Source organism: Thalassophryne amazonica, chromosome 4 (genome assembly GCF_902500255.1).
Source record: "Thalassophryne amazonica chromosome 4, fThaAma1.1, whole genome shotgun sequence".
Taxonomy (NCBI): Eukaryota; Metazoa; Chordata; class Actinopteri; order Batrachoidiformes; family Batrachoididae; genus Thalassophryne; species Thalassophryne amazonica.
Genome location: NC_047106.1, coordinates 44,541,038 through 44,566,235, shown reverse-complemented (window position 1 = coordinate 44,566,235; position 25,198 = coordinate 44,541,038). Strand labels below are relative to the sequence as shown.

The following is a 25,198-nucleotide window of genomic DNA, read 5'->3' as shown; positions in this document are numbered from 1 at the left end:
ACTTGAAATGTCTAAAAATACCTGCCTCAACAGATTGTTTGCTTGTTATGTATAGTATCCAGTACGTGATAATACATAGAAGATTGCTGATAAAATTATTGTAAGAATTCATAAAATTTTAACATAATTTGCAGGAGACCACTTAAACAATCCAAAAGAAATTTAGCATTTTTAAAGATGAAAAATGGCCACTTTTTTGGTGGCAACAGTGCAGCGCTTAGACAGTAAAAATGTTGATGAGTGGGTGTGTTAGTCCATCACTACAAAACTGTGTTGAAAATAGCCCAATAATAACAACAATAATAATAATAATAATTCTTGAACATATTTATGCATATATATTAATATTAGGTAAGTAGAGTTTGTCATTTTGTAAAAAAATATAATAATAATAATAATAATAATAATAATAATAATAATAATAATAAACATATTGAACATAATGAACATTAATATCAGATAAGCAGAGTTTGTCAAAAGTGATACAGTATCATGTATACTATGTACATGAAGGGAAGACACAAAAAGAGAAGACATCACAGTTTCAAAGGTCAAAAGGTCAAAATTAAAAATTTATAAATTTAGGTTTCGTTATTAGCTGTTAGGGGTCACAAATATCACTTGTTTGAACATCTGACTCTCCACTCTGCCCACAATGCTATGTCTTGCCAAGGTGAGAAGAATAAAAATCAGCTGTATTACTTTGTCACTGTATATAGGCACCCTGGTCCATACTCTGAATTCTTAGATGAATTTGGTGAGTTCATCTCTAACTTGTTGACTCGTGCAGATAGCATTCTGGTTATTGGTGTCTTCAGCATTCATATAACTAAGCCTTCTGATTCCCTCTGCAATTCATTTATGGAAATTGTGGATGCTTTAGAATTTCAGTAATGCATTAAGGATTTAACACACATTAGTGGAAATACCCTGGATTGCTGTCACAAATACTAACATCATGCCTCTTGCATCATGGTTTCTGATCACTGCTGCCGTGTTTAGTGGAACAACCTTATTTATCACTGCGCTTATTTGATCCTATACCAACAAAACTGTTTAAGGATCTGTGGCCGATTCTTGGGCCAACTGCGCTGGAAATTATTAATTTCTCATTAACCTCTGGATCTAAATGTTTCAAATCTGCAGTGATTAAACCAATACTTAAGACCACTACTCTAATCTTGACACTAGTGTATTGAAAAACTATAGGCTGATATCAAATCATTCATCCATCCATTTTCTTCCGCTTTATCCGGAGTCGGGTCGCGGGGGCAGCAGCTCAAGCAAAGCCGCCCAGACCTCCCGATCCACACACACCTCCCCCAGCTCCTCCGGGGGAACCCCAAGGCATTCCCAAGCCAGCCGAGACATATAGTCCCTCCAGCGTGTCCTGGCTCTTCCCCGGGGCTACCTCCCAGTGGGACGTGCCCGAAACACCTCTCCAGTGAGGCGTCCAGGGGGCATCCGGAAAAGATGCCCGAGCCACCTCAACTGAATCCTTTTGACCCGAGTGACCGAGCTCCTCACCCTATCTCTAAAGGTGAGGAACTTTTCATTTTGCTCTAAAATTCTGGAAAAAGTGGTTTCATGGCAGCTCCTGGACCACCTTACTGAGAATAATCTTTTTGAGTCACTGCAGTCTGCTTTTAGAAAATATCATTCCACAGAGACAGCTCTCACTAAAGTGGTGAATGATCTTCTGCTTGCAATGGATTCGGACACCACTACGGTTCTGGTGCTGCTAGATCGTAGTGCTGTATTTGATACTGTGGATCATCATATTCTACTCAGGCTGTAGATTCATTTTGGGATTAATGGGAGTGCCCTTGCATGGTTGACGTCATACCTGACCAGTCGTTCTCACTGTGTTTTGTACAATAACTCTACCTCTAACCTTAGTGACATGAAATTTGGGGTTCCACAGGGGTCCGTCTTAGGCCCCTGCTTTTCTCTCTTTATATAGCACCCCTTGGGCACATATTGCAGCGTTTTGGGATTACCTTTCATTGCTATGCTGATGATACTCAGTTATGCATGCCGATGACTGCTGGTAATCTCATCCACATAAAATCCTTAGAAGATTGCCTTGCATCAGTGAAAAGCTGGATGTAGCCATTTCCTACTTTTAAACTCCGATAAGACTGAAATGATGGTTCTTGGACCAGCTAACGCTTAGCCTAGGCTTGTGTGTCATACATCACACTGACAAAGTGAGGAACCTTGGCGTAATTTTTGATCCGACGTTGTCCTTTGACCCTCACATTAGAGATATTATGAGGACTGCTTTCTTCCACCTGCGAAATATAGCGAAGATTCATCCCATCCTGTCTATGGCTGATGCTGAGACCCTGATTCATGCATTTGTCTCTTCTAGACTGGACTACTGCAATGTTCTATTTTCTGGTTTACCGCAGTCCAGCATTAGGAGTCTCCAACTGGTTCAAAACGCTGCTGCCAGACTTTTGACAGGAAGCAGAAAGTTTGACCACATTACACCCATTTTGGCATCTCTTCACTGGCTTCCTGTCCCTGTGAGATCAGATTTTAAGGTTCTCCTACTAAACTATAAAACTGTTCATGGACTGGCACCTTCCTACTTAGCTGACCTAATTAAACCCTACGCACCGGCCCAGGCTCTGCGTTCTCAGGGTGCAGGACTACTTTGTGTCCCTAGGGTGAATAATAAGTCTGCGGGTCACAGAGCTTTCTCTTAAGTCCAGACTTAAGTTGCACTTATTTTCCCTTTCGTATGTCTAGCGTAGTGGCATAGTGTGTTACTATGCTTTTTACCCTTTTAAATTCATTTTATTAGGAAACGGACTGGACCGTGGCCTCAACTTTATCCAAAGTCTGGGTCTTTTAATGAAGCTTAGGGCTAGTGGCTAGTGATCACCTTAGTATTTCTTCTGTTTTTCTTGTTGCATAATGGTGACAAATTATACTGTATTTGTTGTCTTTCTGATGCCTTATTCTGTTTTTCTCTCTGTTTGAGGTGCAGCTCTAGCCAGACATGGGAGTGGTGTCTACTTCTGCAACCCTCTGATCCTGTGCACCGGCAAAATTTCCTGTATATTTGTTTTGTAAATTGTTTTGTCAATTGTGTCGATAGCATGGCCCAAGCAGAGGGCCACCCCTTTGAGTCTGGTCTGCTTGAGGTTTCTTCCTCAAATCATCAGAGGGAGTTTTTCCTTACCACTGTCGCCTGTGTGTTTGCTCTGGGGGTTGGTAAGGTTAGACCTTACTTGTGTGAAGCGCCTTGAGGTAACTTTGTTGTGATTTAGCGCTATATAAATGAAATTAATTAATTAATTAATGACCAATTAATTAATTAATTTCAGCTAGAAAAGTGGGCATGGCATTAAGGTCAAAATTAAAACATTCTTAAGAAGCCATCAGATATGTTTTGAGGCTAGCCACTAGCTACCCTTGTACCAGAATTGAGCTCAATATCTTTAAAAACTGCTGGTCAATGGCTCTTGGTGGCATCTGCAATATGACCCATGGCAGCCATATTTGACATCAGATTGGAATGCCTTGAACAAACTTTGGTGTCCTTATAGGATGAAACATTTATGCCAAGTTGCAGTTCATTGGGTCTGCAATTTCAGAGAAGATGTTTACACATGACGCTGCCTAATCTGACGCCAATGCCGACAGCCAGGTGACCCACGACAGAAGCCCACCATACTTTTGGTTTAAGTAAGCTAAAAATTCACAAAAAAAACCCATAAGATTTCATTTTTTCGTTTGCTGATTGCTACCCATGGTGCAAATTCCATCTTAAATGCTGCATAAATGGCTGACAAATTTGTCGCTGACAAATATGCGATTTTCAAGCTGGCCACCATGGTGACCATATCTGAAATCAAATCGGAACACCTCAAATAAACTTTGGTGTCCTCATGGGTAGGGACAAGTACACCAAATTTCAGCTCCATTGATTCAGTACTTTAGGGGAAGATGATGTTTAAAGTGACAACTAGAAAAGTGGGCATGGTCACAGTCCAGGGGTCATATCAAAGTCAAAATTAGAAATTTTGCAAAACCTGTCAAAAATTGTTAGGCTTGATGATAGCTACCCATGTAGCAAATTCCAGCTCAAGTGCTGCACAAATGCCTGACAAATGGCTATATGAGATTTTGAAGATGGGTGCCAGAGTCAGAAGCGGTTTCTGATATGGGTGATATGGGCAGCCGCCCAGGGCGGCTTGTTATGTGGGGTGGCATGACCGACCCCCGGTCCCCCCAAATGCATTGCAATCGCTGCAGCAGTGCCTACTGCTATACTCCACTTGTGGGTAATGAGCGCCCTCTGCCTGGTGTGTGGTGCATGTAGATTTCTGCCATGGTCTGACAGACAGGTAACAGGTTCTGGAGGTTTGGAGGAGGTTTTGTTGTGTTGGTGCTGGCAACTGTCAATCTGGCAACCCTGGGGATGGGCGGGGGTGATAATCTATTCCGCTTCAGTGCGTATTATGGAAGATGGAAAAGAAAAGGGCAAAGCCATCAGGTGCGCAGTTTAGGAAAAAGAGAAAAGAAGAAGAGGAGAAATGAGCAAATGATAAAGGTAAGCAGAAGCTGTGTCATTTCTTGTTGTGTGAAATGTGTTACGTAGGCTGTAACCTGCTGCACATTAAACTATATCTTGTTGTTCAAAGTACAGTACCAGCAAATAGGTTTTCTACAGTGTTCATTTGTACATTTTAATTTGTATTTCTTGTTTGAAAAGTAATAGTGTAGTTAGTAGTCTCTTATTGAATTATCTCTTATTGAATTATTATTAATGAAGGATAGGACTTTACACAACAGTTGTGCAATTCATTTTGTTCCCCAAAATGTGAAATACTGTAAATTGTCCTATAAAAAAGTTCAGACCTTCCTCCAGTTGTGCAGTGAGATTTATGTGTTTATCAAAGTGCCATTGTACACATAATTTCTCAAATGGTTTTATATTGGTGCAATTTAGAAATGCCTTATTTTATTTATTTTTATTTTTTTATTTTATTTCTACAGTATTTATTTTTTATTTGTATTTTATACTTTTAACTTACACAGTATTACAGTTTATTTTTGTCTTGATGTTTGTTTACAGTAATATTTTTATTGCATTTATTTTTTGTATTTATTTCTACATTATTTATTTTCTTCTTTGTGTGTTATACTTTTAACTTACGCAGTATTAGTTTGTTTTTTGTTTTTGGTTATGTTTATAGTAATATTTAAGTTTCTTCTACGTTTCTTCAAATAAAAATTGAAAAGAAATTCTGATTGTGCCTGTGATGGTGGGGGGATCCTCCGGTTAAAACCTGTCTGTCAGACAATGGCAGAAACCACACAGTAGGCAGAGGGTGCTTATTACCCAAGTGGAGTAACGCAGTATGCCCTGCTGCCGTGATTGCATTGGGGGGGGGGGGGGGGGGGGGCGCCGGTGGGGTTGCTCGCCCAGGGCGCCAAACAGGCTAGGACCGCCACTGGCCAGAGTGGCCATATTTAAAAATAAGATCAGAACACCTCAAAGAAACTTTGGTGTCCTCATGAGTAGGAACACGCACACCAAGTTTCATCTTCATTGTTCAGTGGTTTCTGAGGAAAATATATTTAAAGTGACAACTGGAAAATTGGGTGTGACCACAGTCCAGAGGTCACATCAAGGTCAAAACTGAAAACCCACAAAACCTGTCAGTTATGTTTTTAGGATTGCTGACCGCTACCCATGGAGCAACTTTCAGCTAAACTGCTGCATAAATGGCTGACAAATTGCAATACAGTGCATCTGGAAAGTATTCGCAGCGCTTCACCTTTTACACAGTCTGTTAGGTTATAGCCTTATTACAAAATAAGGTAAATTCATTTTTTCCTCAAAATTCTACTCACAACACCCCATAATGACATCATGAAAAGGTTTTTTTTAATTTTTGCAAATTTATTAAAAATAAAAAACTAAGAAATCACATGTACATAAGTATTCACAGCCTTTGTTCAATACTTTGTTTGTTGTCACTTTTGGCAGCAAATACAGCCTCAAGTCTTCTTTAATATGATTCCACAAGCTTGGTGTACCTATCTTTGGGCTGTTTTGCTCATTTCTCTTTGCAGCACCTCTCAAGATCCATCAGGTTGGATTTGAAGCGTCACTTTCAGAGCTCTCCAGAGATGATCAATAGGATTCAGGTCTGGGCTCTGGCTGGGCCACTCAAGGACATTCACAGAGTTGCTCTGAAGCCACTCCTTTGATATCTTGGCTGTGTGCTTATAAAACATCCCCACAGCATGATGCTGCCACCACCATGCTTCACTGTAGAGATGGTATCTGGTTTCCTCCAAACATGACGCCTGGCATTCATGCCAAAGAGTTCAATCTTTGTCTCATCAGACCAGAGGATTTTGTTTCCCATGGTCTGAGAGTCCTTCAGGAGCCTTTTTTGCCAAACTCCAGAAGGGCAACCGTGTGCCTTTTACGAAGAAGTGGCTTCCGTCTGGCCACTCTACCATACAGGCCTGATTGGTGGATTGCTGCAGAGATGGTTGTCCTTCTGGAAGGTTCTCCTCTCTCCACAGTGGAATGCTGGAGCTCTGAGTGACCATCGGGTTCTTGGTCACCTCCTTGACCAAGGCCCTTCTCCTCTGATCGCTTAGTTTAGATGAGCGGCCAGCTCTAGGAAGTGTCCCAGATCCAAACTTCTTCAATTTACAGATGATAGAAACCACTGTGCTCGTTGGGACGTTCAAAGCAGCAGAATTGTTTCTGTACCCTTCCCCAGATTTGTGCCTCGAGACAATCCTGTCTCAGAGGTCTACAGACAATTCCTTTGACTTCGTGCTTGGTTTGTGCTCTAACATGCACTGTCAACTGTGGAATCTTATATGTAGAGAGGTGTGTGCCTTTCCAAATCATGTCCAATCAACTGAATTTACCCCAGGTGGACTCCAACTAAGTTGTATAAACGTCTCAAGGATGATCAGTAAAAACAGGATGCACTTAAGCTCAATTTTGTACTTTGTGGCAAAACCTATGAATACTTATGTACATGTGATTTCTTAGTTATTTATTTTTTAGTAAATTTGCAAAAATAAAAAAAAATCACATTGTCATTATGGGGTACTGTGTGTAGAATTTTGAGACTTTTGTAATTTTTAATCCATTTTGGAATAAGGCTGCAACATAACAAAATGTGGAAAAAGTGAAGCGCTGTGAATACTTTATCGGTGCACCGTACGTGCAATTTGCAAGATGGCCACCATGGCAGTCATATTTGAAATTGGATTGAAATGCCTTGAACAAACATGGTGTCCTCATGGGTAGGAACATGCACATCAAGTTTCAGCTTCATTGAGTCTAGCAGTTTTGGAGAAGAAGATATTTACACATGCCGCCGAACAGGCGACCCACGGCACAAGCTCAAAGCCACCTTCGGTAGGGATATTTCGCATGTTAGTCTAACAGAGGATAATTAACTCATTGGCAGCTTCAAAGAAGTAAATTCAGATGGATTTAGAAAACTATATACTATATTACTGTGACCTTACTTTGCAAGTGCAGACAGCACACTTAATGTAACCAAAGGGAGGCACAAATGGATGCCATGTGGTTCCTGGAGCATGCATCTTCTGATCTCCTTCAAAATAACAACCTGAGACACAAGAGATGATTCGAATTTACTGAAGACACTCAGAAAGAACATACCCAAAACAGTCTGTGCTTTGATCTACAAGAAACACATGACATGAAAGGCATTAGAGAGAAAACAAAACATGCAACAGTGCAGCACAGGCAAACAGAGGCAATGTTTTTTTTTTAAATTAAAGAATGAGAGGCAGTCAAATGGGGAAGTGATATGTACCTTCAAGGTGTTCATCAACCCTCCCTACAGCTTTCAGGTCCTTCGGCTCTTTCCTCTCTGAGGAAGAAAAAGAGCAGAATAAAGAAATTTCAACTTTATGAACGCTATAGGAAGCAGTTTTTAAGTAATTTTTGCCCTCAAGAATAATGTGTGCTGACATTCAAAACCATTAGAGTGTGATGTGTGTGTTTCTCACCGTCACAGATCGGGCAGCACTTGTCCTCAGGGTGGACAGTTCTGGAGCATGTCAACGACGGGCAGATAACCGGATCACAGATCACCGTTCGCTTCTGCAGCAGTATCATTTGTGTAGAGATGAAGAGCGATTAATTTGTGTTCATGAACACATCACAATGTTCTTTCCATGACAATATACAATGACAATCGTGATGTTTCCCCAAAAACTGTAAACACGCAAGTGTGCAGGTATTTTCAGAGGACATAACGCACCGGTCAAACACATGGTTTGTTGAAGTGTGATGATGTAACACATCACTCTAGTGTAGTGTTTCCCAATCCTGGACCGCAGGAACCACATAACTGCACATTTTGGATTTTTCCCTGTTCTAACAGCAAATAATAACCCAAATGGGGGGTGTTCCATTATTCAGACAGCTGCTAAGCTAATCAGGCCTGACAAGTTTGGAGACAAGGATTGGGAAAAACAAGTGCACAGTTTGATGATGTAACACACCAGACCTATATCATGCGATGTGTACAAAAACAACCGTAGCATGCCTGTACTGTAACGTTAGCACAACTGCGGTGCTTTCAATAAACAAAACAAAATCAAATAAAACACATCCTTCCAAATGCATCATTGCTACCGTTCATCTGCATTCTCACCTGGCAGCCGCATGAGAAACACTTGTCATAGTTGGGGGTCCAGCGGGAGCCGTGAGCGTGGTACTGGTTCTCAAAGAAGCAGGTATGTGGGTCTTTTTTCAGCGCCTCGGGGTCCTTCACAAAAAGGTCATCAAACTCAGTGTCATCCACATTCGCTCGGCTGCCTGACTCACAGGAGTTTGGGACATGGACCTGGACAGAGGGTGAGGGAGAGCAAAGATGGAATATGTGGGATTATGGTGAGCGGAAGGAGAAAGTAAAAGAGAAAAAAGACATTAGTGACATGTAAGCTACATTTAACTTGAGGTCGACTTGTTAACTGCTCCTAAATGGAGCATTTTGTACTCCAAAAGAGACAGCTGTTTATGTGAGACGTGTTGGGCATTAAGTCAACTGGACGCTACTGCGTGTGTGTGTATGTGTGTTTGTTGTCCCTTGTTTTGTTACTAATTACTAAAGAATCCATCCACCACCTGTAAGCCTGCAAAGGTTTTTGACAAAGCCTCAACAAACAGGTGCCACCTGCTTTGCACCTAGTCAACTGAGTGCTGAATGAGGGAAACCACAGAGACAGTTTTAAAAGGCCACTTCTTCATTCCAGACTTTCTTCTGCTTTATTGCTATGTTGTTGGATATTTTGATTTTCTTGCGAAGGGAGGTGAACTTTTAATAGTATGGTCGGGGCTTTATACTCAACGTCATCAAACTCACACAATTTTGTGACACCGCTTGTAAAAACTGCTTTGCTACAAGCAAAACATCAGCCTGATAAGGCTGGTTTTAGATGTCTCTGACCTGTGTTACAGAAACCGATGTTTGATTTGTCTGTGGGACTCATACAAACAGCAGCAGCTTCTATCCTTTTAAAGTGACAGTTAGTGAAAGAAGCTGAAAATGAGTGTTTTTAAGATATGTCACCTCAGTGTCCTTGAGTGGCTTTGTTTTGGCTACAAACAACAGCATTTGGTCATAAATCACCTGGTAATCCACATTAGTTTGCAGAAAAAATGAATAATGTGAGTCATTAAGGAGCTAAATGTTTTAATCTGTTTATCTGTTAGACAAACTGCTTGAAAACAGCAGAATAGATTTTTATGAAGCTTGATGGAAATATTGTTATAAGATCATAAACACATTAAAGCTTGTTAATGGTGTTAATTAAAATGTGAGGCAGAATTGTACTTTTTTTTCTTTTCTTTTTTGCTATTAGTCATAAAAAAGTTATGGTTGTGTGGTTCCGTTCATTTGTTTCGGCGCACTGAGATGGTTATATTGCATTTGTGCTGTGCTGCTGGTTATTGGTGTGAATTTGAAAGCATGTTTGACTCACCCTATTTTTATATACATGCATGATTTGTGCCAAAAAATGTACATTTTTTGTATATTTACAAAATATTCATGTTGTAACATTCCTCAGAAACTGTTCCTGTCTGGATAACAATACCTAAAAGTCCAGTAACAGCATGAGCCACTAAAACCCTTAATTTGCATCATGACTAATGAAGACCCCCAGATCCCCCAACCAGGACCATCCTGACCTCCAGCCATTTTAAGCATTTTTCTTTATTTGTTTCTCACATGCCTGTAGATGAGTGTGCTAAAATATTTCGGAAAAAGGAAGGAAGATGGATGTGGAGAGGAGAAGACTCAAACAGAGTTTCCCTTCTATTGTTATTTTCATTAGTAAATGAGGACTGTTTTTTTTTTTAATTAGGGTTAGGGTCATCAAACATTTTCGACATGCGCAATCTCACTCCAGCTGAGGTCCCAAAGTTGGTAACCCTGGCTAAAATAATATAGAATTTACAATAAGTGGTCAAAAATTTTTTTTGACTTGTGCCAGTAATTTTTAAAATCGAGAACAGCAGATGGCGATACATACCTGCCAACATTTGACATCACAATGCAGGACACCCACGCATGACAGAGACAGCACGTAGCGTAAGTAGCGGGGCCTGGGGGGTAGCCCGGAACCACACAACTGTGGGACTAACTGACGTCCCACACACACACACACACACACACACACACACACACACACACACACACACACACACACACACACACACACACACACACACACACACACACGCAGGACGCAGGACATGGGAGTAAATCCTGCTGAATGCAGGATGGTTGGCAGCTCTGGGATATGTAAGTGTAATGGCAATATGTTTTTGTTTGTTTTATTTTTAATGCACACAATAACAATTATTGAATTGAAAGCTCCAAATTCAAATCTCAATGGTTTCTCTGTGGTAACATTACATCCAGCAATGGGACATTTCCCAATATGTCAAAAGGAATAAAGGCACGTGTTTTGCTGTAAATTGACACAAGAGGGAGCCCTAACATTGTTTCACAGAAGCCACACTTGAACTTGAAATCTTGCTGTGCAGACAATTTTTTTTTTTTTAATTGGCCTTATGAGCAGAGGCATTAGCAAGGACTTTTTTTAAAAAAGCATTTGGCCCAGTTAATTTCGATTAATTTCTTAAAAATCTTAAAAATGATTCAACTGTATGAGTTTCAGGAAATAATAGATTTTTTTTTCAACCAAACACACAATAAATGCCCACTTTGACATGGACATATAAAGTATGTTGGAACATATTTGTATCACATTTTTTACAGGACCACAATGCAACTAATTTGTTTTTAAATGCTTAAGATGGGGAAGACGTTGTGAGTTGTTTTGTTTTTTTAAATACATACCATTCCACGTATTTCTCCTCGGGGGTTCAGCTTGGTGCTGACCTGGATGAAGGCAGTTCCCTGGTCCAGGTGTTGCAGTAATTCAATGCTGATGTCTTTTAACACTCCCTGTGCCTGTGGAAGCAGTGAGGAAAGGAAACTGGGTATTTTTCTGGGTATGTCTGTGTACATATACTATACTTTTTGTTTTATTTTAATTGTACCTGTGAGCCATAGAAGCCAGTCAGCAGCCTCTTGTGAGTCATGCTGGTGTCATCCATCTCTCCAATCTCAGCCAGTCCGTGGAGGTGAGCGTTCACGCTGAGGTCGTCAGTCTTGCTGAGACCGGAAACAATAATCTCATAATGAAGGTGACAATGTTTGTCCACTGCCACCCAGGCGTGGCCAGAGGCTCCTGTTCCCACGGGTGGGGACACAAACTGACCAGCCAGGAGGACGGGGAAGTCTGTAGGAGACAGAAGAAATGAGGTTTACAAATTTTAGAACAAATGAACTCTAACTTTTTTGTGTTACATTGATTTAAGCACGTTAAGGATTCTGCCTAATCAAGTCCAACTTTCACATTGTAGCTTGTTCCAATGTGATTTGATGTAAATGAGGTAATATGTCTAGTCATAAAAATTTTATTCCTTTTCCAGCTTTTCTTTCATCAAACACTAAATTCTCAGCTCCTCTTGTCCTCCACTTTTTAAGATAAATGTTAGTATTTATCTGAATTTTTATTATCTTCTGTATTTATCTCTCTATTTTCACAAGCACTGAAATGACTGATGGCCACCGACCCAAACAAAATACTGTCTGTCCAAATACTTAACACTATATCTCCAAGGCCCTTGGGCCCAAACCAGCCAAACTTGGTACATAGGTAGACCCAATGGGGGGGACAATCACCATAGCAACTGCAACCTGATCTGCATCTTAATTAGCTCATAGGGCCAGCGAGAACAAAATCATAATTGGGTCAAAGACTGTGCACTAGTTGAGCACTGCACACAAATTTTGACACAACTTACAACTGACTCCAAGGCACCCAATAGGTGCCAGATGACCTTAGTATTTATATCATGAGATCTCCCAGGGAAGTTTACCCAGAGCTAGGTGGGGATTTTCTAGTTCAAACTTTCTTGTTAAACTCAGACATTTCAGTAATGGTGACAAATTACATTTCATTCATATCCAACACTAGGTACCCAGACAACCAGTAAGGGCTGCTAAAAGACATAGCCTACATATACCCACTGCAGGAGGCAGTAAATGCTCACATCAAAATTTACAGCAAGAAATTTGAATGTTTTACACACATAAATTAGTGGTATGCCCACTTTAAAAATGATCAGTTGTTTTGCACAACACAGCATGGACATGTATAGTAAATATGGAATAAATCCACAAAATGGTTTCTGAGGTGATGACTTAAGAGCTGAAAAAGACAACAATACGTCCATAAAATTAGCAAAAGCCCATTTATCCAAATTTTTAATGTCAATTTTCATGCAAAGACTTAGTAGTAATGTTATGCCAAGTATGAGAGAGAGCCACTGGGCGGTCACTGAGATTTCGGTCAGAACAAACGCGACCTAGTGTATGATTTGATGTTTATTGCCCATATGGGCATCATTAGCACAACCACCGGTCTTTCCTGAGCCTAAATAAATCCAATTCATTTTTATGCATTTTTTTAATCCATGATGTAATCCCTCCGTTCCACCCTCCACTTCTTTTCATCCTTACCATGTCTGGGTGCCTCCAGGCCGCTGTAGAGCAGAGCCTTGATCTGCCCTCTTAGCTCTCCATCCTGGTTGTGGGCCGTCGCCACATTGATGAATAGTTCATTTTGCAACAGCATGTGAATGTGGCGGGCCTCCATGCGACTCCAGCTGCCCAGCGCACGGCCTGTGGCCTTGTCGTACTCTGGTGTGAGATCGTACAGCACGGAGCGTTTATTTCTCCGTCGCGGCTTTAGCTCAATAGTGAGACCAACTACATCACTGGTAAGACCCGCGACCTCAACCTGCAATAAAAACGACAGAGCAATTTTGAAGACTGTAAAATCTATGAGCATAAACATGCCTGTTGTCTTCGTTTTGTCTTATTCTACCACACAAATGAGATGTGACAGCAAATATTATGACAACATTCTGGTTTTTGAGCTCACATCACTCATATGAGTCATACAGTGATGTCTTATGGGTTTAATGGACCATAGTTTATCTGAATTCTGTGTGGACCGCCACCCATGGTTCAGCATGCACATGAACTGCAGATTAATTTTAAAGTTTACATAATGAGTGTGACATTCTGAGTTATTGCCATACTGACTAGATGTTCAGGTAATAATTTTGTTCATCCCGATGCACAGCTGCAGTGAAATCAAAACAGTTGTGTGTTTATGTGAACAAAGCATGTTAAAAGCAGATAGACTGTGCCCGCCTTGCGCTCGGCTCTAGTGCAGGCTTGAGACACGTTGGGATCCAAGTATGGAAATAATCACTGAAAAAATTCAGGAGCTGAGGACGGAGAGCACAGTGAGGAAAATAAGTATTTGAACACCCTGCGATTTTCCAAGTTCTCCCACTTAGAAATCATGGAGGGGTCTGAAATTTTCATCTTAGGTGCATGTCCACTGTGATTGACATAATCTAAAAAAAAAAAATTCCAGAAATCACAATGTATGATTTTTTAAATAATTTATTTGTATGTTACTGTTGCAAATAAGTATTTGATCACCTGTGAAAATCAATGTTAATATTTGGTACAGTAGCCGTTGTTTGCAATTACAGAGGTCAAACGTTTCCTGTAGTTCTTGACCAAGTTTTCACACACTGCAGCAGGGATTTTGGTCCACTCCTCCATACAGATCTTCTCCAAATCTTTCAGGTTTGGAGTTTCAGCTCCCTCCAAAGATTTTCTATTGAGTTCAGGTCTGGAGACTGGCCAGGCCACTCCAGGACCTTGAAATGCTTCTTACGGAGCCCCTCCTTAGTTGCCCTGGCTGTGTGTTTGGGGTCATTGTCATGCTGGAAGATCCAGCCATAACCCATCTTCAATGCTCTTACTGAGAGAAGGAGGTTGTTTGCCAAAATCCCTCAATACATGACCCCATCCATCCTCCCTTCAATACGGTGCAGTCGTCCTGTCCCCTTTGCAGAAGAGCACCCCCAGAGTATGATGTTTCCACCCCCATGCTTCACGGTTGGGATCCAATCTGTACATGGAGCGAGTGGAGAAGACAGCCTTGACATCTTTCACAGGCATCTCTCCCAGTCACTGGTTCAGATATGTTGATGACACATGGGTTAAAATCAAGCAACAGCAAGCTGAGGACTTTACAGAACACATCAACTCGGTGGACGCCAATATCAAGTTCACACGTGAGGATGCCAGAAACAACCATTTAGCCTTCTTTGACTGTGATGTTACGATTGGAGAGAACAGGCAGCTCCAGACAGGGGTTTACAGAAAACCAACTCACACTGACCAATATCTGCTCTTTGGCTCAAACCACCCCCTTGAACACAAGCTCGGGGTGATCAGGACACTTCAACACAGAGTCCTACAGGTGCCCACAACTGCAGAGGGAAGGGCTAAAGAACAACAACGTGTCCGGAAAGCCCTCACAGTATGTGGGTACCCACGATGGTCCCTGGACAAAGTGCAGAAGTCTCAGAGAACAAAGAGACCATATAGACAGAAGATGGAGACAAGAAGAAGAGGAGTGTCTCTCCTTTATTTAGCAGGAGTAGGGGAAAAACTACAGAGGATCTTCAGACAGCACAAAATCCCAGTTTACTTTAAACCGGTTAACACCTTGAGATACAAATTAGTTCCCCCGAAGGACATGATCCCTAGTTACAAACAGAGCAATGTAGTGTATTCTATCAGATGTCAGGAAAACTGTAAAAAACACTATATAGGTGAAACGAAGCAACCTTTACACAAAAGGCTATACCAGCACCGCAGAGAGGGCGCCAGTGGACCTCAGTCTGCAGTTCATCTCCACCTTAAAGACAGTAACCACACGTTTGAGGACAAGGAAGTTAAAATATTAGCCAGAGAGAAGAAATGGTTTGAGAGAGGGGTCAAGGAGGCATTCTTTGTGAAACGTTTGAAACCCAGCCTTAACCGGGGAGGGGGTCTGAGACACACTTTATCCCCTGTTTACAATGGGGTACTCAGGTCAAAGGAGTGTCAGTCTTTTGTTCATGGTAATGAGTCATTCACGTCATCAAGGGAGCCATCAGAAAGGCATCCATCCCATCATTAGAGGGACAGCTGTCCTGTCATTAGGTGTGCTAACTAGAGCGCAATAGTTGCTAATTAGAGCTATTGTTTAGTCACTAGCCTATAGCAGTCTGCCTCTCAGTAGGAGGGGTCTGGTTAGGTTTAAAACTCCAGCTTTTGTTCTCTACAAGAGTCAGACAGAAGTCAGACTTCCAGAGCAAGAATTTTAGCTGAGGAAGCTTCTGCGATTTGAAGCGAAACGTCCTCGCGTCAAGCAACCCAGTCCAGTCGAAGATTCAAGCTTCTCTACTCACGGTTGGGATGGTTTTCTTGGGGTTGTTCGCCTCCTCTAAACATGATAAGTGGAGTTGATTCCAAAAAGCTCTATTCTGGTCTCATCTGACCACATGACCTTCTCCCATGCCTCCTCTGAATCATCCAGATGGTCACTGGTGAACTTCAAACGGGCCTGGACATGAGCTGGCTTGAGCGGGGTGACCTTGCTGCCCTGCAGGATTTTAAACCATGACAGCATCATGTGTTACTAATGTAATCTTTGTGACTGTGGTCCCAGCTCTCTTCAGGTCATTGACCAGGTCCTCCTGTTTAGTTCTGAGCTTTCTCAGAATCATCCTTACCCCACAAAGTGAGATCTTGCATGGAATTCCAGACCGAGGGAGATTGACAGTCATCTTGTGTTTCTTCCACTTTCTAATAAATAATCATAACAGTTGTTGTCTTCTACCAAGCTGCTTGCCTGTTGTCCTGTAGTCCATCCCAGCCTTGTGCAGGTCTACAGTTTTATCCCTGGTGTCCTTAGACAGCTCTTTGGTCTTGGCTATGGTGGACAGGTTGGAGTGTGATTGATTGAGTGTGTGAACAGGTGTCTTTTATACAGGTAACAAGTTCAAACAGGTGCAATTAATACAGGTAAAGCGTGCAGAATAAGAGGGCTTCTTAAAGAAAAATTAACAGGTCTGTGTGAGCCAGAATTCTTGCTGGTTGGTAGGTGTTCAAATACTTATTTGCAGCAGTAACATACAAATTAATTATTAAAAAAAATCATACATTGTGATTTCCGTTTTTTTTTTTTTTTTAGATTATGTCTCTCACAGTGGACATGCACCTAAGATGAAAATTTCAGATCCCTCCATGATTTCTAAGTGGGAGAACTTGCAAAACCGCAGGGTGTTAAAATACTTATTTTCCTCACTGTATGCACCGTATTTTCCCCCGTGCCATCCTGTGGGTAAGGCAGAGGTAGCTGGGAGATCACTGTGTTCTGGAAAAACTGACTTTTCCCGTGTGGTATGACTGCTTGGGAGGAGTTGGCACAGGCAGACTGGACTTGCACGGGTCCATCAGATGAGGTGCGGCAGGTTGTGCCTGGCACTTCAGTAATCTAGTAAGGGTGTTCTATTCCATTTTAAAATACCATTTAAAATATTGGACAACTTGTTTTCATTCAAGACTATTTTCAAAAGTTCCTTGTTTCATTGTTCTTTCAATTCTGTAATATGTTATATTTGTCTCCTTTTCTTTTGTTTCCTTTTTTTTTTTTGCGGAAGTGAAAAATTATCTGAATCATGACTAAAACCTGATCCAATCTGAAGTGAACCGTGGACAAATACACACCTGGTAGTCCAGTGTGCCGTTATCGTGAAGGTTAAAGATGGCAGAGCCCACACCTCCCGTCTTCCCAGGGGTCAAAGCGTCACCACTGGACATAACACTCTGAATGGCTGAGAAACACACAAAAAACAGATTAATATTTAAAAAAAAAACTTTGCAATGTGGTTGAGCTTACAATACTTATACAATCAAATGTCCTCATGGAACCTCATTCTCTTCCACCACAGCAGAGTCTGACAGCATGAGAGATGAGGCAGTGATTTCTGTCATGTTCAAAATCTGCTGGCTGGTTGAAGGAGGGATGGGAAAAGGAACACATTACACTCCACCATGCTTGGTAATTTTGCATACATGAACTCCAAACACTGAAAGTCATCCAAGAAAGAGTCATTTCAGGGACACACTGACAGACTCAACTGAACCGCTAATGAGGGGGTGGAAGAGAACATGAGAAAAAAAAATGGATCTAAACACATGCATGTTGCTGCAGTGGCGCAAATGCACACTCGCACATGCACAATCCACCCGAGGTTAAGCCAGAGAATGAGGTCATTTTTGCTGAATGCAGCTTGGGCTTAAAAAGATTGAACTGAGTAACAGAAAGGAATGAGAAACAGAGGGGAATGAGAAAAAGTTTGACTATGACGCTGAGAAAGGGGAAAAAGGCCCTCAAGAAGGGAAGAAAAAAAGCAAAAATACCCATCGGGGACAGTTGATGACAGGATCGATGCATGGCAGGATAGACTGAAAGAACGACAGAGACAGAAGTGAAGGAAAAAAACAGAGAGGGAGCGAGGGAAAGGAGTTGCGTTTGAATTCTTCACACATAACGTCAAGTTGTTAATCACAGCGCTGGAACACCGCTACAGAGAGTCGAGTCCAGCAGACTGCGACCTTGGCAGCACCAGTCTGTATGTCTGTGTGTGCAAAAGCAGGACAAAAATAATATCTTCATGCATATATTAACGTCTATTTGTGTGCATGTGTACGCAGTCAACAATAAAAGTCCCGGACACCTTGATGTTCCCGGTTCACGCTCGAGCGTGCGTCACTTGAAAAGAACACATATGAGCTTTAATGGTTTCAGACAACAGGGCTGTCCACAACATTCCTGAAAGCTCTTGTCTTTTTCTCTATGTCCCACACAAACAGACACACACACAGAGTGTTGGTGGGCCACCAAGTCAAACAGAAGGTCTATAAACACTGTTTTCTCCCAGCGATAAGACATGAAAGGATGGTAAGGAGGAAAAAAGCAATCAAGTATTTATGAAGGAGAATGACAAAAACAGCCACAGATGGAGAAGCACAAGAAAGCACGTTCTGAGCAAACTCTTTTTTTGCCTCTGCAATGGTGCGTATACTCGCTGGAATATAGGCAGCGGTGGGCACAGCTAACCAAAAAGCTAGCTTTGATAACCGCTAACTGAAAAGTTAGCTTTTATAACACTAAAGCGATAAACCACTAAAAAATTTAGCGGACGTTACAGCTAACCACTAACTTTTAGTATTGACTCAGTACACTGTCGGCTACTCATAAGCCAGTTTTGAGTTTAAGCACTGCCGAGGCTTCTGAGTAAAATCAAAGGTGTTCACAAACCCAAAACAAACAATGAGGCAGAGCTTCTGTCTTTATTCACCCTGCCCACTGCCGTAAGGAAGTGGACAGGGTGCATAAGTAAGTGACCAAAAGTCACTTACTTTCCACATACAATAACACAGACAGTGTGGCAGGAGACACGAAAAGCAAGGTAAATTTCAGTCATGGTTTCATTTATAAACAAAACTAATTCCGGACAGTTTATCGACATTAACGGCAATTCTGTCGTTTTTACAAAGCAAAAATACTGGACATATCTTTTAAAAGTAATGCACTAATTCTGAAGGTTTGAGTGTTAACTGACACACGCACCAAAAGGCATTATGGGAAATGAGTCTCCTCTCAATCACTGGTTGGCTGATTTATTTATTTTTAAAAACCAACACACAATTTACTGTAATGTCTGTGTTGGTTTTTACAAATAAATGAGTATTTGTAAATATGCCATATTTTAATTTGTAAAAAAAGGCATTTGCAAAACTGAAAATTATGTTTGTGAAGTGTGATTCACGGCAACAAATAGCAACCAAAGGTCACACGTTGGTTGCTATTCACACTCACATCCAGTTGTTGGCAGTGTTCTATGCGTTTTGACTGGGGGGGGGGGGGGGGTGATTGAGAGGAGACTCGTTTCCCAAATGACACTTTTTTTCTCTTGTCTTTCTTCTTCTCCCTCTTTCTCTCCCCCCACTGGCAGCCTGCCTGCCCCCTTCTGCTGGGGGAGGGCTAAGATCACAGAGGTCTGACTTTAGCAAAACATGCAACAGACAGGAACTAACGTGCATGATTTTAGGGTTTACAAATGTTTTTGACATTAAGCTTTACTCACTATGCCAGCAAAAAAAATGATAGCAAACTGAAAGTCAGCAGAACTAAATTTAGCGGAAGCTAATTGGTCTGCTGATGGTTTTATAAGTTGGCTGAAAAGCTAATCTGCGAACAAAATGTTAGCTTTGCTAATTAGCGGTTAGCGGAACTGTGCCCACCACTGCATATAGTAATGTAACTGATGCAATGGTGGACACAGCTAATCTAAAGCTATGGTCACATTAGCTACAAGCGACAGAAAATGACAAGAGGCAAAGCTGCAACTTGACATTTATTTTCAAAGAATGGGCATTTTGCAGCAGCAAGAAACAATGGTCGTTCTGATGCCAAACAGGCGGGGTCAAAACAGATTAGAAATCTATTTTTTGCAAATATGGAGCGATGCGACATGGTGACTGCCAATTTGAGTGAAAAGTGTGATGTCAACTGTTTGTTCGCTCGAACAAAATAATCCAAGATGCTGAAAAATGCTCCAAAACAACTTCTATCGCTATAGCTAACATGTTTCTAACATATTTTGTAAATAATTTTCTAAACGCTTCTAAATCTAAAAATGATGTTTTTGTAACCACATAACACTTCTTAAGGAGCAATACTAAAATACAAAATGGACAAAATGGGGGCTGCTGATCACAAATGGGGGTAAAATGTAACAAAATGGAGCAGAGTGAACCAGACTGACTCCAAATAACCGTTTTTCCCCACTCGACGACACACCCACCGAGGATCAAACTCTGGTTATTGGCGACTCTGTTTTGAGAAATGTGAAGTTAGCGACACCAGCAACCATAGTCAATTGTCTTCCGGGGGCCAGAGTAGGCGACATTGAAGGAAATTTGAAACTGCTGGCTAAGGCTAAGCGTAAATTTGGTAAGATTGTAATTCACGTCGGCAGTAATGACACCCGGTTACGCCAATCGGAGGTCACTAAAATTAACATTATATCGGTGTGTAACTTTGCAAAAACAATGTCGGACTCTGTACCTTTCTCTGGGCCCCTCCCCAATCGGACCGGGAGTGACATGTTTAGCCGCATGTTCTCCTTGAATTGCTGGCTGTCTGAGTGGTGTCCAAAAAATGAGGTGGGCTTCATAGATAATTGGCAAAGCTTCTGGGGAAAACCTGGTCTTGTTAGGAGAGACGACATCCATCCCACTTTGGATGGAGCAGCTCTCATTCCTAGAAATCTGGCCAATTTTCTTAAATCCTCCAAACCGTGACTATCCAGGGTTGGGACCAGGAAGCAGAGTTGTAGTCTTACACACCTCTCTGCAGCTTCTCTTCCCCTGCCATCCCCTCATTACCCCATCCCCGTAGAGACGGTGCCTGCTCCCAGACCACCAACAACCAGCAAAAATCTATTTAAGCATAAAAATTCAAAAAGAAAAAATAATATAGCACCTTCAACTGCACCACAGACTAAAACAGTTAAATGTGGTCTATTAAACATTAGGTCTCTCTCTTCTAAGTCCCTGTTGGTAAATGATATAATAATTGATCAACATATTGATTTATTCTGCCTTACAGAAACCTGGTTACAGCAGGATGAATATGTTAGTTTAAATGAGTCAACACCCCCGAGTCACACTAACTGCCAGAATGCTCGTAGCACGGGCCGGGGCGGAGGATTAGCAGTCCTGTGAATGTGAATTTTCAGACCTTTTGTCTGACTTAGTGCTTAGCTCAGATAAGATAATTATAGTGGGCGATTTTAACATCCACACAGATGCTGAGAATGACAGCCTCAACACTGCATTTAATCTATTATTAGACTCTATTGGCTTTGCTCAAAAAGTAAATGAGTCCACCCACCACTTTAATCATATCTTAGATCTTGTTCTGACTTATGGTATGGAAATAGAAGACTTAACAGTATTCCCTGAAAACTCCCTTCTGTCTGATCATTTCTTAATAACATTTACATTTACTCTGATGGACTACCCAGCAGTGGGGAATAAGTTTCATTACACTAGAAGTCTTTCAGAAAGCGCTGTAACTAGGTTTAAGGATATGATTCCTTCTTTATGTTCTCTAATGCCATATACCAACACAGTGCAGAGTAGCTACCTAAACTCTGTAAGTGAGAAAGAGTATCTCGTCAATAGTTTTACATCCTCATTGAAGACAACTTTGGATGCTGTAGCTCCTCTGAAAAAGAGAGCTTTAAATCAGAAGTGCCTGACTCCGTGGTATAACTCACAAACTTGTAGCTTAAAGCAGATAACCCGTAAGTTGGAGAGGAAATGGCGTCTCACTAATTTAGAAGATCTTCACTTAGCCTGGAAAAAGAGTCTGTTGCTCTATAAAAAAAGCCCTCCGTAAAGCTAGGACATCTTTCTACTCATCACTAATTGAAGAAAATAAGAACAACCCCAGGTTTCTTTTCAGCACTCTAGCCAGGCTGACAAAGAGTCAGAGCTCTATTGAGCTGAGTATTCCATTAACTTTAACTAGTAATGACTTCATGACTTTCTTTGCTAACAAAATTTTAACTATTAGAGAAAAAATTACTCATAACCATCCCAAAGACGTATCGTTATCTTTGGCTGCTTTCAGTGATGCCGGTATTTGGTTAGACTCTTTCTCTCCGATTGTTCTGTCTGAGTTATTTTCATTAGTTACTTCATCCAAACCATCAACATGTTTATTAGACCCCATTCCTACCAGGCTGCTCAAGGAAGCCCTACCATTATTTAATGCTTCGATCTTAAATATGATCAATCTATCTTTATTAGTTGGCTATGTACCACAGGCTTTTAAGGTGGCAGTAATTAAACCATTACTTAAAAAGCCATCACTTGACCCAGCTATCTTAGCTAATTATAGGCCAATCTCCAACCTTCCTTTTCTCTCAAAAATTCTTGAAAGGGTAGTTGTAAAACAGCTAACTGATGATCTGCAGAGGAATGGTCTATTTGAAGAGTTTCAGTCAGGTTTTAGAATTCATCATAGTACAGAAACAGCATTAGTGAAGGTTACAAATGATCTTCTTATGGCCTCGGACAGTGGACTCATCTCTGTGCTTGTTCTGTTAGACCTCGGTGCTGCTTTTGATACTGTTGACCATAAAATTTTATTACAGAGATTAGAGCATGCCATAGGTATTAAAGGCACTGCGCTGCGGTGGTTTGAATCATATTTGTCTAATAGATTACAATTTGTTCATGTAAATGGGGAATCTTCTTCACAGACTAAAGTTAATTATGGAGTTCCACAAGGTTCTGTGCTAGGACCAATTTTATTCACTTTATACATGCTTCCCTTAGGTAGTATTATTAGACGGTATTTTTTAAATTTTCATTGTTACGCAGATGATACCCAGCTTTATCTATCCATGAAGCCAGAGGACACACACCAATTAGCTAAACTGCAGGATTGTCTTACAGACATAAAGACATGGATGACCTCTAATTTCCTGCTTTTAAACTCAGATAAAACTGAAGTTATTGTACTTGGCCCCACAAATCTTAGAAACATGGTGTCTAACCAGATCCTTACTCTGGATGGCATTACCCTGACCTCTAGTAATACTGTGAGAAATCTTGGAGTCATTTTTGATCAGGATATGTCATTCAAAGCGCATATTAAACAAATATGTAGGACTGCTTTTTTGCATTTACGCAATATCTCTAAAATTAGAAAGGTCTTGTCTCAGAGTGATGCTGAAAAACTAATTCATGCATTTATTTCCTCTAGGCTGGACTATTGTAATTCATTATTATCAGGTTGTCCTAAAAGTTCCCTAAAAGTCTTCAGTTAATTCAAAATGCTGCAGCTAGAGTACTGACGGGGACTAGAAGGAGACAGCATATCTCACCCATATTGGCCTCTCTTCATTGGCTTCCTGTTAATTCTAGAATAGAATTTAAAATTCTTCTTCTTACTTATAAGGTTTTGAATAATCAGGTCCCATCTTATCTTAGGGACCTCGTAGTACCATATCACCCCAATAGATCGCTTCGCTCTCAGACTGCAGGCTTACTTGTAGTTCCTAGGGTTTGTAAGAGTAGAATGGGAGGCAGAGCCTTCAGCTTTCAGGCTCCTCTCCTGTGGAACCAGCTCCCAATTCAGATCAGGGAGACAGACACCCTCTCTACTTTTAAGATTAGGCTTAAAACTTTCCTTTTTGCTAAAGCTTATAGTTAGGGCTGGATCAGGTGACCCTGAACCATCCCTTAGTTATGCTGCTATAGACGTAGACTGCTGGGGGGTTCCCATGATGCACTGTTTCTTTCTCTTTTTGCTCTGTATGCACCACTCTGCATTTAATCATTAGTGATTGATCTCTGCTCCCCTCCACAGCATGTCTTTTTCCTGGTTCTCTCCCTCAGCCCCAACCAGTCCCAGCAGAAGACTGCCCCTCCCTGAGCCTGGTTCTGCTGGAGGTTTCTTCCTGTTAAAAGGGAGTTTTTCCTTCCCACTGTAGCCAAGTGCTTGCTCACAGGGGGTCATTTTGACCGTTGGGGTTTTACATAATTATTGTATGGCCTTGCCTTACAATATAAAGCGTCTTGGGGCAACTGTTTGTTGTGATTTGGCGCTATATAAAAAACTGATTGATTGATTGATTGATTGAAATAAGTACTTTTATTGAATTGTTTTTGTTTTTTGTGAGATCCGCTCAGTATATGTAGTAGGGGCAGGTGTGTCATCTGGCGTTCAAGGGATGAAAATTCAATCAGTGGGTCAGTCTGCTCCACTTTGTTACGTTTTACCCTGATTTCGTTATTATCAGTCCCCATTTTGCTCCATTTCGCTTAAAAATAATTAAATAAAAGTACTTAATTGAATCATATTTAATCATATTTGGAGTCAGTCTAGGTCAGTCTGCTCCATTTTGTTACATTTTACCCCCATTTCATGATTATCAGGTTCCATTTTGCCCCAGTTTGCTCCTTTTTGTATTTTAGTATAGCTGCTTCTGAAGTGATTTACATGACATCTTAGGAAGATGGAACACCAATCAAGCAACAAAACCAACTGTGTGTTGCCGTTATCTGCAGCTAATGTGACCATAGCATGAATGTTAGCTTCAATAACCGCTACTCTGCTAACTCTGCTAATGACTCTAGCATTAGCAGAGTTAACTTTTTGGTTAGCAGATCAGCAGTAACCAAATGCTGGAGTCTAGCATTAGCTCAGTTAACTATTCTAGTATGTCGACTGATAAACCACTAAAACATTTAGCTGAAGCTAACCACCGATGGCTAACATTTGTGATATGAATGTAGCTTGGGCTTGACTTTTGGCACTTAAACCCTGAAAAACAGACCTAAGGGTCCGGTCCAACTGGCGTTTAGGAGGATTTGCGTATGGATTGTGCACAAAATTGGCTCATATTCGCTTAACATCTGCAATATGCGTGAAACATGCTTGTATGTGTCGGCCGACACCCGCACACGTCTGCAATTATCCACAGAGGCACGTTTTTCCGTTGCCAGGATTTTTGAACTGCACAAAATTTTGGCTGCGGATGACATCCGCCTTACATACTCCATACATACTCAATACATAC

The 25,198-nt window shown here is 41.1% G+C and overlaps 1 protein-coding gene across 1 annotated transcript in view; it reads right to left on the bottom strand.

Moving 5' to 3' along the window:
* Positions 1-25,198, bottom strand: part of chrd (chordin) — a 94,076-nt gene that overhangs the window by 18,040 nt on the left and 50,838 nt on the right. The window contains exons 11-18 of the mRNA XM_034167800.1: positions 17,259-17,365; positions 13,134-13,413; positions 11,606-11,847; positions 11,403-11,516; positions 8,688-8,879; positions 8,038-8,131; positions 7,842-7,898; positions 7,528-7,631 (exon numbers count right to left, since the gene is read on the bottom strand). Of these exons, the coding sequence (XP_034023691.1) occupies positions 7,528-7,631; positions 7,842-7,898; positions 8,038-8,131; positions 8,688-8,879; positions 11,403-11,516; positions 11,606-11,847; positions 13,134-13,413; positions 17,259-17,365 (1,190 nt within the window). The remainder of the gene's footprint in view (positions 1-7,527; positions 7,632-7,841; positions 7,899-8,037; positions 8,132-8,687; positions 8,880-11,402; positions 11,517-11,605; positions 11,848-13,133; positions 13,414-17,258; positions 17,366-25,198) is intronic.